At 42.5% G+C, this 13,900-nt stretch overlaps 1 protein-coding gene and 1 non-coding gene across 3 annotated transcripts in view; one reads left to right on the top strand and one right to left on the bottom strand.

Moving 5' to 3' along the window:
* pola1 (polymerase (DNA directed), alpha 1) overlaps positions 1 to 13,900 on the bottom strand; it is a 109,365-nt gene that overhangs the window by 82,064 nt on the left and 13,401 nt on the right. For both annotated transcript variants that reach the window (XM_014157251.2, XM_014157252.2), the window contains 7 exons: positions 13,598 to 13,716; positions 13,333 to 13,429; positions 13,173 to 13,253; positions 12,984 to 13,099; positions 12,745 to 12,807; positions 12,327 to 12,425; positions 12,064 to 12,205 (listed from right to left, as the gene is read on the bottom strand). In XM_014157251.2, the coding sequence (XP_014012726.2) occupies positions 12,064 to 12,205; positions 12,327 to 12,425; positions 12,745 to 12,807; positions 12,984 to 13,099; positions 13,173 to 13,253; positions 13,333 to 13,429; positions 13,598 to 13,716 (717 nt within the window). The remainder of the gene's footprint in view (positions 1 to 12,063; positions 12,206 to 12,326; positions 12,426 to 12,744; positions 12,808 to 12,983; positions 13,100 to 13,172; positions 13,254 to 13,332; positions 13,430 to 13,597; positions 13,717 to 13,900) is intronic.
* trnag-acc (transfer RNA glycine (anticodon ACC)) lies at positions 4,337 to 4,407 on the top strand. Its single transcript has one exon. It is a non-coding gene; the product is annotated as a tRNA-Gly (tRNA).

Below are 13,900 nucleotides of genomic sequence, written 5' to 3'. Positions count from 1 at the left end.
TTCTGTACAGCACTTTGTGACATTGGCTGATGTAAAAAAGGGCATTATAAATCAATTTGATTGATTACCATTTGCCTCACGCAGCGCAACACATCTCCTTCGTAAAGAGTTGATCAGGCAGTTGATTGTGGCCCGTGGAATGTTGTCCCACTCCTCTTCAATGGCTGTGCGAAGTTGCTGAATATTGGCGGGAACTGGAACACGCCGTCTTACACATCAATCCAGAGCATCCCAAACATGCTCAATGGGTGACATGTCTGTTGAGTATGCAGGCCATGGAAGAACTGGGACAGTTTCTGCGTCCAAGAATTGTGTATAGATCCTTGCGTCATGGGGCCGTGCATTATCATGCTGAAACATGAGGGGATGGCGACGGATGAATGGCACGACAACGGGCCTCAGGATCTCGTCACGTTATCTCTGTGCCTTCAAATTGACAGATTTGAATGCAGTTGTGTTTGTTGTCCGTAGCTTTTGCCTGCACACCATAACCCCGCCGCCACCATGAGGCACTCTGTTCACAACGTTGACATCAGCAAACCGCTCACCAACAACGCTTTACAGGTTGTCTGCCATCTGCCTGATACAGTTGAAAACTGGATTCATCCGTGAACAGCACATTTCTCCAACGAGCCAGTGGCCATCGAAGGTGAGCATTTGCCGACTGAAGCCAATTACGACACAGAACTGCAGTCAGGTCAAGACCCTGGTGAGGACGATGAACACGCCGATGAGCTTCCCTGATACGGTTTCTGACAGTTTGTGCAGAAGTTCTTCTGTTGTGCAAACCCACCGTTTCATCAGCTGTCAGGGTGGTTGGTCTCAGACAACCCCGTAGGTAAAGAAGCCGGATGTGGAGAGAAATAAGCTTTGCGTGTATGGAACATTTCTGGGATATTTTATTTGAGCTCATGAAACATGGGAACAACAATTTACATGTTGCGTTTATATATTTTTGTTCAGTGTACAATTTTTTGGAAGGAAAACTATCACTCATATTGTAAGTAATTATAGGTCATATTTTATAGGAACCTGGAAACACTGGAAAGTTACTTTAAACTAATTTACTACAAATCTACACATTTTCCCATTGCTTATGCCGTTTTCCTATTCTATCCAAGTGACTCAAACATAAAATCAATGGCTGCCCCATGCCATTTTTTTTATTTGAGATTTTCCCTGACTGTCTAGTTTTTATTCTGATTGTTGTTAGTTCTCAAACGTGATATTATTTAAAAAAATATATAGCTCCATTATCTTTTCTACATACTTTATATCTGGTTTTAGTCGTTTAAGTTTACACTGAAAATGTTTTTACATCATATCTATTGGAGTAGCATCCACGATTTAGCAGAATATAGGGGAAACAATGAAAGGGTTAGCCGAGAGCTGGTTTACCAAAGAGATTGAAGGAAAAATCCAAACTATATTTTAGTAGTTACTTGCTTAGAAAACTGTTAATACAGTGCCAAATGTTTTGCATGTCAGCAGTGAAGTTTTCAAGATATTGGACTTTCAAGAAGCAAAAATGTGTCACTTGCCACATCAAAAATGCATCATGATGTGGCAAGCGACACCTTGCTTCTTGAAAATTTCACTGACATGCAAAAATGCAATTTCAGCCTGGGGTGCCTGGTCTTAATACAGTCCCCAAATGTTTTGCATCTACCTATCAATTTTGGTACATTAACATTAGTATTTCATTTTAAACTTTAGTTTACCATACATTTACATTTTAGTCATTTAGCAGACGCTCTTATCCAGAGCGACTTACAGTAGTGAATGCATACATTTCATTAAAACAAAATTCTGTGCTGGCCCCCCGTGGGAATCGAACCCACAACCCTGGCGTTGCAAACACCATGCTCTACCAACTGAGCAACAGGGAAGGCTGTCAACGTTATGAAATACTTATTTCCCTCATTAAAATGCAAATCAATTTATAACATTTTTGACATCTGTTTTTCTGGATTTTTTGTTGTTATTCTGTCTCTCACTTTTCAAATAAACCAACCAATAAAATTATATACTGATCATTTCTTTGTCAGTGGGCAAACGTACAAAATCAGCAGGGGATCAAATACTTTTTTCCCTCACTGTATCCCAACCAGAAGCCATGGATTACGGGCAACATATGCATCAAGCTAAAAGGTAGAGCTGCCGCTTTCAAGGAGTGGGACACTAATCAGGACACTTTTTTAAAAAAACACTCTATGCCCTCAGACGAACCATCAAACAGGCAAAGCATCAATGCAGGACTAAGATTGAATTCTACTACACCGGCTCCGACGCTCGTCAGACGTGGCAGGGCTTAAAAACTATTACGGACTATGTTAAAGGAATTCCTGCTTGAGAGTAATGATTAAATAATTCTACCCTGAATTTAGGGATGTGGTCTATATAGCCTGGAGAATGAGTAACTAGAGGGTTAAGCAGAAGTCTCATGAGATTGACTAGGATAGGAGAGGAATGGGGGTCTGTGTGTTTAAGTAAACATCAAGAACTGTTAAACTGTGGTTGACCTGACCTAGCTTGAACCCTCTAGGTTTCCCTAATCTCAGAGATATGAAACTGTCGGCTGGCTAAGAATTTACGGTGTTGAGAGTTCTGGGGAAGAACAATTAACTCTCCTTAGCGTTAGTGTGTAATGTGTGTGCGTAAATGAGGAGCCTGGTATATAATGGATGTTTTGTGTATGAACTGCAGAGCGCTCTCCTGAATAAAAATTCTGATTCTTGTAAGCTGGTCCTCTGTCTGTGTTATTACACCAGAATCTTACACATTCTGGATGGCAGATTTTAATTGAAGTTAACATTGAGAACATAATACTCTTAACAAATTGGTCCTTTGAGCCGGATCCATAAATCTGTCCCTGTCTTCCTAAGGTAACACGCCGAAAACCGTGCACGGGCGGGTCATTGACTCGTTAAATAAAGACCGGTCCCCTGAAATTGGGGTTCTATAACAGGCCAGTAAATATCTAAGGTCGACAGAGATGGTGACTGGATCCAACCTACATTGCTTTTCCCAGCCTACAAGACGAAGGTCAGTAAATCTTTATTCACGGATTTGGGGAATTGACGTCTAGGCTACATTCAGAGAAACATTTTAATGATTCTTGTGTGGTTTGGACATTGATCTCTAGATTTGAGAGCGGATTCTAACCTGGTGACCTATCTTTAGAATGTTGTATAGAGAACCCTGATATAGGTAGCATTCTATGCAATTGGAAGATAGGAATTGGGAGTAGAAGCCACCTATGAAGAGATAAGTCCTCAGTGACTTTGTCCGAAATGACATAGGGTATCTGCACTACCAGTGTAAACTAAAAGACCCTGGTGACCTGTCTTTAGAATGTTGTATAGAGAATCCGGATAGGTAGTATTCTAGGCAATTGGAAGAGAGGAATCGGGCGTAGTAGGAGGAAGAGATACAGACAGAGAGTAGTAGCAACACATAGACTCATTGGGAAATTTCCACGGGGGTAAGAAGATAATTACGTGTGAGATAGATATATGGATCAGTCAAAAGTCGTATACATGTGAGACGAGACCTAATAATCTATCAAAAGTCGCCAAAATAATTATTCTAAGATCCTAGAGGAAATTAATCAGTAGGTAAGGAATACACCTAGAACTAATTGAATCAGAGTTTTAAAAGCACACACAGAGATAAATAGCAGTCCACATAGATTGTGAGGAGAAGCATGATAACAACGATAGTAATTGAACAAACATGAGTAGTAAATCCTCTCAGACGGAGAGGACTCCCAAGTTCCCCACAGAGATGCAGAAAGGAGAACAGGATTTAGCAAACTTATCGAGAAAGTAGATAGAGGTGGAGAAAGTCGAGTGAAGTGGATAGAGACAGTCAAAAGAAAGGGGGAGATAGATGCTTTAACTGTAACGAACCGGGTAATTTCGCTAGAGATTGTGAGGCACCGTGTAAACACTGCAATAAAGTAGGTCATAATAACCGAGACTGTAAAAAGAGTGAACTGGTTGAGGTAGAGCATCTAACAGTAACTGTAGGGGTAACTGTGTTCAAAAAACAAAAAAAATGGATAGGAATAATGAAATTATATGTTTCAACTGTCAGAAGTCGGGGCATTATGCAAGGGATTGTGAGGCACCGTGTAAACATTGTAACAAAACGGGTCATAATAACCGAGATTGTCAAAAGGTGAAAGAGGGAAACAGGGAGAGTAGAAAAAGGATAGAACCAGACAGCCTTTTAATTGCGATAAGACAGGACATTTCGCCCGGGAGTGTAAGGCTCCCTGTAAACATTGTGACCGAGTAGGACACAACCACCGAAATTGCAGCCCTAAGCAATAGCATTGGTGGTTCAGTGGTAGAATTCTCACCTACCATGCGGGAGGCCTGGGTTCGTATCCCAGCCCATGCACCAGGGGACTAAATGTTAATTTAATTATTGTTATGTTTTGACTGGAACGATACGGTTGTTAGTGTTTGTTTAACATGTCTGAGCTAGGGGGCAGTATTTTCACTACTCTGGCCCAGAAACTAGAATATGCATATTATAGTAGATTTGGATAGAAAACACTCTGAAGTTTTTAAAACTGTTTGAATGGTGTCTGTGAGTATAACAGAACTCATATGGCAGGCAAAAACCTGAGAAAAATACAACCAGGAAATGAAAATCTGGTGCCTGTAGTTTTTTTCAAGTGATTGCCTATCTAACACACAGTAAGTTAGGGTTCATTTTCCACTTCCTAAGGCTTCCACTAGATGTCAACAGTCTTTAGAAAGTTGTTTGAGGCGTCTATGGTGAACAGAGACCGAACGAGAAGGTGGGGAAGTTGTAGACAGGGAAGGACATCAGTTCATTGGTGCGGTTCACGCGAGAGTTAGCTGCGTTTCAAAACGTTTTTCAAGACACTGGAATGGTCCAGTTGGAATATTACTGAAGTTTCACGTTAAAATGGCCCTAAAGATTGATGCTATACAACGTTTGACATGTTTGAACGAACGTAAATATAACTTTTTTGGACTTTTCGTTGTGACATTTTCCTCGTGCATCCTACATTTTGAGTAGCTTACTGAACGCGCAAACAACATGGAGTTATTTGGACATAAATTATGAACTTTATCGAACAAAACAACATTTATTGTGGACCTGGGATTCCTGGAAGTGCCTTCTGATGAAGATTATTAAAAGTGAATATTTCTAATGCTATTTATGCATTTAGATGACTCCAAAATGGCGGGTATCTGTAATTGCCTGATGTATTTCTCTGAGCGCAGTACTCAGATTATTGCAAAGTGTGCTTTCCCAGTAAAGTCATTTTGAAATCTGTCAGTGCGGTTGCATTCAGGAGATGTTAATCTATAAATCTTTGAATAACAGTTTAATATTTTATCAACGTTTATAATGAGTATTTTTGTAAATTGTTGTGCTGATTCACCGGGAGTTTTGGGGGAAATACATTTTCTGAACGTCACGCGCCAATGTAAAATGGGGGTTTTGGATACAAATATGAACTTGATAGAACAAGAAAATGCATGTATTGTCTAACATAATGTCCTAGGAGTGTCATCTGATGAAGATTGTCAAAGGTTAGTGCATAATTTTAGCTGGTCTATTAAGCGAGCGGTCTATTAAGATGGGACTTGGTACAGGGATACGTTTCCCATACTATCTAAGTCATTGTTCAGATATGCAGGAATATTGATGCATGGGCAAAGCCATGTATCAAAAGGGGGGGATGGTAGAAATAATAAGAAAACACTTGGCAACATACGGAAGTACAAATTACTTAAAAAAAAATATATATATGTTTTGTTCCAAATGTGTAATTTGTGCACAGAATAATCATCAAGGTAGAGTAAGAGCACCACTGGGAGCATACCCCCCCAGGTAGAATATCCATTCCAACTATTGGAAATGGACCTCAATTATATATTTTATAAACAATCCCGAAGTGAGGGAAAGAAGTAGTGTTTAGCAGTAATAGATAAGAATAGTAAATGGATAGAAGCGTTCCCAACTTACGTGGCAGAAATGATTATGGTAGCTAAAATAATAGGTTAAGATATTATCCCTAGACTTGGTTTACTAGGATCTATTTCTTTAAGTAATTGATTAGAATTTAGCTAATCAGGAAGAGAGAGCCTATAGAATGCCAGAGTTAGGGAGATTAGAACAAGCAGACATAGAAGTGAAGATATACTAGCAGAACACACGAGAAGACTGTTTGTTAGCCATACCCGTATGTCCAAGATTTTGTGTCCAACAGGTGAATTACAGGAGAAGGCGATTTACGCAATACAGCCTGGAGACTGGGTGTGGATCCAATCGTTGAAACGAAGAGACTGGAAACAGCCTCGTTGGGAAGGACCCTACCAGGTTCTGTAAACTACTGCCTTTGCCATTAGAATAGCTGAGAGAGCCACTTGGGTCCATGTTACCCACTGCAAGAAGGTAGGAACACATACAAGCACTACTGATCACACACACAGAGAGTTAGGAGAAGAACCGAGTACCAATAGGGTTCGGGGGTTACCTCCTTAACGAAGATTCCCTAACCCGACCTGTCATCACTTTGTGTGCTCCTAGAGTGCGAGTATGGGGTGGTTCTGGGCAGATAAGCTACAGGCAGGAGAGGGTTGGCAGGTTTTGGGAATATGGGGGACCCTAAGCTGCATCATAGTACTAATAATAATTTTGATACATCCAGATCCACCATCAGTAGGCATAAATCATACCGAATCTCTACCAGTTTTGAGAAGCAAAAGACAAACTACTCAAAATAAGGACAGGCAAGGAAGAGTAACCTATAAAATAGGGGTTGGAGAAGGACAAAACGCGAGATTTAAGATGAGGATACTAAATATGACTAACGGGAGGGGACACTGTTATAATGAGATAAATGATGACAACACTCCCTTTTATCTGTGTCAACCAACTAGGTCTATGTGTTCCTGGTCCCAGGTGTTTAAACACACAGGGGGAAGGGAATATGAGACTAATATCTGGAAATGGAGTGCACGGTGGGGTGTTGAACAGAATAAGGATATTCCCTCATGTATGTAGGGGATAGTAGTAACTATACAAAATGTAACTAGTAATGACATGCAATTGAAGTATATGGCATGCGCTGATGAGTATGGCAAGGATACCTGCATATCATTTCAGTTGACAGACACTACAGTAAAATACCCCGTAGTAAATCTGTTAGTAGGAATTGATCATTCAGGTGGAAAAACATTTGGTTCCACTAGTCTACCTGATGTGAAGGATTTCCTTCTCCAAGAAAGGAACCAAGGGGAGATAGAAGGAATACCAGATGAAAATCTCTGGTTGAAATGGATGAATTACACGGCCAGGGCTCTGGGCCAAACTAATTGTTATGCATGTTCTACTGGGCGACCAACTATGTTGACGGCTCCAATGCCACAGACTATGCTCTCTTGTGTGTTAGACTTAGGATCGAATCAGGAAGACGTAAACTGTACAGGGATGGGGTTGGCCAGATTAAAGAGTGCAGCCAATCCACCTCAGTTCACTCTAACTCCTGGAGAGTATCAGTGTTATAGGCACAGGAATGGTAGTAGGAATTTGAGAGATTTTAATGGATGTAAGAAAGTAGTAAATGTGACGGACTTAGATTGGGAAGTGCAGTAGAAGATTCTTAACCTCACAGCACCTGTAACTGATGTATGGTGGACATGTTCTGACCAAGGACGCATAAGGCAGATGTTACCAAAAGGGTGGGTAGGTACCTGCGCCCCGGTGTTATTGGTTCAACCAGTAAGGATTAGTCATCAAAGGCCAGTGGTGAGTAAAAATGTAAGAAATAAGAGAGGTCTGGTCCTAGATGAGGTTAGCCCCATATGGATGGATTCCATAGAGATTCATAGAGGAGTACCAGATGAATACAAGGCGTTGAATCAAATAGGTGAAGGGTCCACAACTACTTTATTTTGGTGGGTTACGATAAATAAGAATGTGGATTGGATAAACTATATCTATTATAAATCAGCAAAGATTTGTAAATCAAACTAGAGATGCAGTGAAGGGACTCTCTGACCAATTATCCGCCACCTCCCGCATGACTTGGCAAAATAGGTTGGCTCTCGATATGCTATTGGCCGAGAAGGGCGGGGTTTGTAGAATGGTGGTGGGGGGGGGGTCATTGCTGTACTTTTATTCCAAATAATACATCACCAGAGGGGACTGTAACTAGAGCCTGGGCTGGGTGGACTGCACTAAGTGATGAATGGGCTGAAAACTCAGGGGTGAATACATCTGTGACCGGATGGTTTGAGGAAAAGTTTGGCAAATGGAAAACTATAGTAGCTACTAATGTGGGGGCGGTTATTGTTTGTATGGGTATGCTGGTATTATGTGGTTGTTGTTTTATTCCCCATGTCCGAGGTTTGTAGAAAGGCATTGGAGAATGCAGTGACTCAGCAGATGGTGAGGTACGGGCCTATCACAGAGTCTGATCAATGGAATGAACAATATACAGATCCAAACCTGATGGACACCGTTGATACATTCAATCCGGAGGAGCCGGAACTTCATGAGAATATATTCAATGTTTAGAGACTGTTTATTCAATGAAAATCATGATGAAAATCCTGAACAGAAGAGTTATGATTGGAAGTAGTATTAAACAGCAATCGAGGAGTAGATGATGTACCGCAAAATCCGGACTTTAACTTCTTGACGGTCGCCTAGGATAGGGGGCGCTACAGCGATTTTTGAAAAAAAAATTGTGCCCATTATAAGCTGCAACTTTTTCCCCAGGCTTGGAACCTCGCGGCTTAAACAATGACGCGGCTAATATATGGGTTTTACCCGCTTTCAATTCCCCCCCCCCCAAAAAAAACACATTCTGTGACGTGCTCAGTTTTTTGGCGGCATGAAGCTTTCATTAGACCAATGAAATTGCCGAACGGGTTAAGGTCAAACAACTTTTTTTATTTACTGTTTAGATTAAATTGAGCGCTCTCAAACGTCCCATCATTCTGATTACGGTAGTCATTTTGTCACCCTCATCATGGCAAAGACACGGAGAAATGCATATGATGCAGCTTTCAAGTTGAAGGCGATTGATCTGGCTGTTGGAAAAGGAAATTGAGCTTGGTCTTAATGAGAGGAGCTTGGTGAGAATGGAGCTTGGTCTTAATGAGTCGATAAGACGTTGGAAACAGCAGCGTGAGGAATTGACTCGGTGCAAAAAGACAACTAAAGCTTACTGCAATTTTTTTATTACAAGCCGTGTTTCGTTAAAGCCTATTTATTTTTGTTACAAGCCGTGTTTCGTTAAAGCCTGTGTAAAGTTCATTTGTTTCAATGTACCGGTAGGCACCTGCGGCTTATAGACATGTGCGGCTTATTTATGTTCAAAATATATATTTTTTTTAATTCAGTGGGTGCGGCTTATATTCATGTGCGCTTAATAGTCCGGAAATTACGGTATATACATTTAATTGTTTGATTATGATTTTCTTTTCTAATAAAGAAGTGAAGCATCAGTGTGTAACCTTTAGTTAAAGGGTTAATTGGTAGAATAATTTGTATGTGTTAGAATAATGACTACATTTTTCCACTCTGTCATTATAGGATATGGTGAAATGTTTAATAATGGGAAGACAAAACCAGGATAAGGGTAGACTTGTTCGTATTAAAATACTTGGATGTAAGCCTAGGACAGTCATTGAGGAGTATCGAATGTAAATACATGTATTGGTTTTGTGTATTCTTATGTAACATTTATGTTTACCATAGAGTTTGATATATCAGTGTGACTTATTGAGTCATTAAGGGTGGAGTGTTAAAAGGAATTCCTGCTTGAGAGTAATGATTAAATAATTCTACACCGAATTTAGGGATATGGTCTATATAGCCTGGAGAATGAGTAACTAGAGGGTTAAGCAGAAGTCTCATGAGATTGACTAGGATAGGAGAGGAATGGGGGTCTGTGTGTTTAAGTAAACATCAAGAACTTTTAAACTGTGGTTGACCTGACCTAGCTTGAACCCTCTAGGTTTCCCTAATCTCAGAGATATGAAACTGTCGGCTGGGTAACAATTTACGGTGTGGAGAGTTCTGGTGAAGAACAATTAACTCTCCTTAGCGTTAGTGTGTGCGTAAATGAGGAGCCTGGTATATAATGGATGTTTTGTGTATGAACTGCAGAGCGCTCTCCTGAATAAAAATTCTGATTCTTGTAAGCTGGTCCTCTGTCTGTGTTATTACACCAGAATCTTACACATTCTGGATGGCAGACTGAGTATTTTAATTGAAGTTAACATTGAGAACATAATTCTCTTAACAAACTACAAAGGGAAACCCAGTCGCGAGCTGCCCAGTGACGTGAGCCTACCAGACGAGCGAAATGCCTTTTATGCTCGCTTCGAGGCAAGCAACACTGAAGCATGCATGAGAGGACCAGCTGTTCCGGACAACTGTGTGATCACGCTCTCCGTAACCGATGTGAGCAAGACCTTTAAACAGGTCAACATTCAAAAGGCTGCAGGGCCAGACAGATTACCAGGACGTGTACTCAGAGCATGGGCGGACCAACTGGCAAGTGATTTCACTGACAATTTCAACCTCTCCCTGACCGAGTCTGGAATACCTACATGTTTCAAGCAGACCTCCATAGTCCCTGTGCCAAGAAAGCGAAGGTAACCTGCCTAAATGACTACCACCCCGTAGCACCCACATCATTAGACATGAAGTGCTTTGAAAGGCTGGTCATGGCTCACAACACCATCATCCCAGAAACCCTAGACCCCCTCCAAAACCGCCCCAACATATCCACAGATGACGCAATCTCAAATCGCACTCCACACTGCCCTTTCCCACCTGAACAAAAGGAACACCAACGTGAGAATGCTGTTCATTGACTACAGCTCAGCGTTCAACACCATAGTGCCCACAAAGCTCATCACTAAGTTAAGGACCCTGGGGCTAAACACCTCCCTCTGCAACTGGATTCTGGACTTCCTGACGGGCCACCCCAAGGTGATAAGGGTAGGCAACAACACATCTGCCATGCTGATCCTCAACACGGGGACCCCTCAGTGGTGCGTGCTTAGTCCCCTCATGTACTCCCTGTTCGCTCATGACTGCGTGGCCAAGCACGATGCCAACACCATCATTAAGTTTGTTGATGACACAACAGTGGTAGGCCTGATCACCGACAACGATGAGACAGCCTATAGGGAGGAGATCACAGACCTGGCAGTGTGGTGCCAGGACATCAACCTCTCGCTCAACGTGAGCAAGACACAAGAGGTGATCAGGAAAAGGAGGGCCGAACACACCCCCATTCACGTCGACGGGGTTGTAGTGGAGTGGGTCGAGAGTTTCAAGTTCCTTGGTGTCCACATCACCAACAAACTATCATTCCCCCTCAGGAGACTGAAAAGATTTGGCATGGGTCCCCAGATCCTCAAAAGTTTACAGCTGCACCATCGAGAGCATCCTGACTGGTTGCATCACCGCCTGGTATGGCAACTGCTCGGCATCCGACTGTAAGGCGCTACAGAGGGTACTGCGTACAGCCTAGTACATCACTGGGGCCAAACTTCAGCAATCGAAGGCTCTATATACACGAGGCGGTGTCAGAGGAAGGCCCAAAAAATAGTCAGACTCCAATCACCCAAGTCATAGAGTGTTTTCTCTGCTACCGCACGGAAAGCGGAACCGGAGCACCAAGTCTAGGTCCAAAAGGCTCCTTAACAGCTACTACACCCAAGTCATAAGACTGCTGAACAATTAATCAAATGGCCACCCGGACTATTTACATTGACAACCACCACCTATTTTATTTAGTAAATATTTTCTGAACTTTATTTCTTGAACTGCATTGTTGGTTAAGGTCTTGTAAGTAAGCATTTCACGGAAAGGTTGTATTCGGCACGTGTGACAAATACAATATAATTTGATTTGCTTGCCGCTTTAAGCCTAATGCTAGATTAAAAAGCACTTACAATTTATATTTTTAGTCTAGAACTAGGCTTAATCTGGGTCCAGGAAACCAGCCCAGCGAGTGCTAGATTAACTCCTAGTCTGATTTCTTACCCTCCTCCTCAATTTCTTCCACCACTCTCTTCTTCTCCACGAGGACGGAGGGCCTGGAGGTGGGGAGGCGGGAGGGCACCCGGGGAGTCAGCTCACCAGGAGGAGGGTGTTTCACCTTTGACCCCTGGGCAGAGGGAGACCCCTGCGATGGAAGGAAGTGACACATTACAACAGGAAGAAGACCAGGGGTGTACTCAGTAACGTTTGGCCTTAATGGAATATAAGAGGGGGCAGGGATCAATGGAGAGAGAGAAGAAGTATACCTTAGGGGTTTGGGTTTTGATGGAGAAGGGGTTCATGGTAGTTCCGAGGGCCTTCTTCTTCTTCAGAGTGACAACCGGAAGAGTCAGGGGAGACAGCCTCTGAAAGAGGGGGCAGACGTAGACACTCAGACACACTGATAACGTATTCTCCCCCAGTGAGTCCATGTCTTAGTGAAAAAGAATCAAACAACAAGCTGAAATCTAAGCATCTACCAAATGATCTAGCTGAACTTGGTTTTAGAGAGGGGAATTACAGGAGCTGGACTAAACCATACACAGCAACCTGACAAAAAAACATTAAGGCTGAAGCGTTGTTGCACCACTAGCGGAGTAAACTTCATGTGTGAGTGAGCCGACATGCACTTTTTCCCCCCCGCTGCGAGAAGGTGTGGAGGTTGACAGGACCCGAGAGACTGACCTCAGAGTGCAGGTCCTGTAGAATGTCCCCTAGTAGGTCATCTTTGGACAGGTCCACATCTTTCTGTAAGAGACAAAACACACAATCCTGGTTCAATTACAAAATAGAAACAAATGGACTAGAACACTAACTATTGAGTGTTTTGGATTGCATGTATTGGGTCACAGAGGGTGAGAAACACACACCCATGATTAGCGAAGCGACTCTTGATAAACAGGTGCACAAATACAAACACTCACCTCAGCAGGTTTCTTGACGTTGCTGTTCATGAAGAGGTTTTTGATGCTGTTGGGTTTGGCCACCGCTGCCTTCTTAATGTTATTCTTAGAGTCTGCTCCCTTAGCCCCCACTTTACCTACAAACAAACAATAATTAGGCTGGAGACACACACACAGGCTTGTTTTCACACAGACACACACGGTTCCTACCTTTGGCGCCTTTCTCTAACACATCATCCGCCAAATCCTCATCAAAGATTTCTCTCCCATCCTCCACATACCCTGTGCCATCTGTGAGAGAGAGAGAGAGAACTTGCTATAACTTGGGACAGAAGCAGAAAGGTTCTTAAGGCATTTCAGACCAACTCACCATCATCAATGATCCAGTCATCATCCTGCCTCTCTCTCACCATCCGAGAGTACTGCTCCTCATCCACCTCCTCATACACACTGGTCAAATCCTCCACCTACACACAGCACACACAGATTCAACATACATGTTAAAACAAGGCTTGGCTATAACACCCACACTATAACGTACACTATACAACTTGATCACGTAACACACAGATTAAAAGCGGAGGACACAAACACTCCTCTGTCAGATCAGGACTTGGACAACACACACATCTCACCTCATATTTGACTTTCTCTCCCTTCTTGGCTCTCTTGAGCTGCTCCAGAGCTGACTTCCTCCCCGTCTTCTCCTTCTTCTCCCTCCTGGAGCGACCCATTGCCAGGCCGCAGTCATTCTCTGGAGAGAGAAAACAGGAAGAGAGTGAGGGGTGAGAGAGAGATGGAGTGGTGAGTGATTGAGATGGAGGGAGCGTAAAAGATGGGGGAAGAAAGGGAGAGTGAAAAAGCAGAAAGAGAGTTCAAAACCCAGTTGTTCTTCTACAGGCATCAGGCAAGCGACTGACAGCTTTTAAAGAGATTCT

Source organism: Salmo salar, chromosome ssa19 (assembly GCF_905237065.1).
Source record: "Salmo salar chromosome ssa19, Ssal_v3.1, whole genome shotgun sequence".
NCBI lineage: Eukaryota > Metazoa > Chordata > Actinopteri > Salmoniformes > Salmonidae > Salmo > Salmo salar.
The sequence above is the reverse complement of the archived record's forward strand: the minus strand, read 5'-3'. Positions and strand labels throughout refer to the sequence as shown.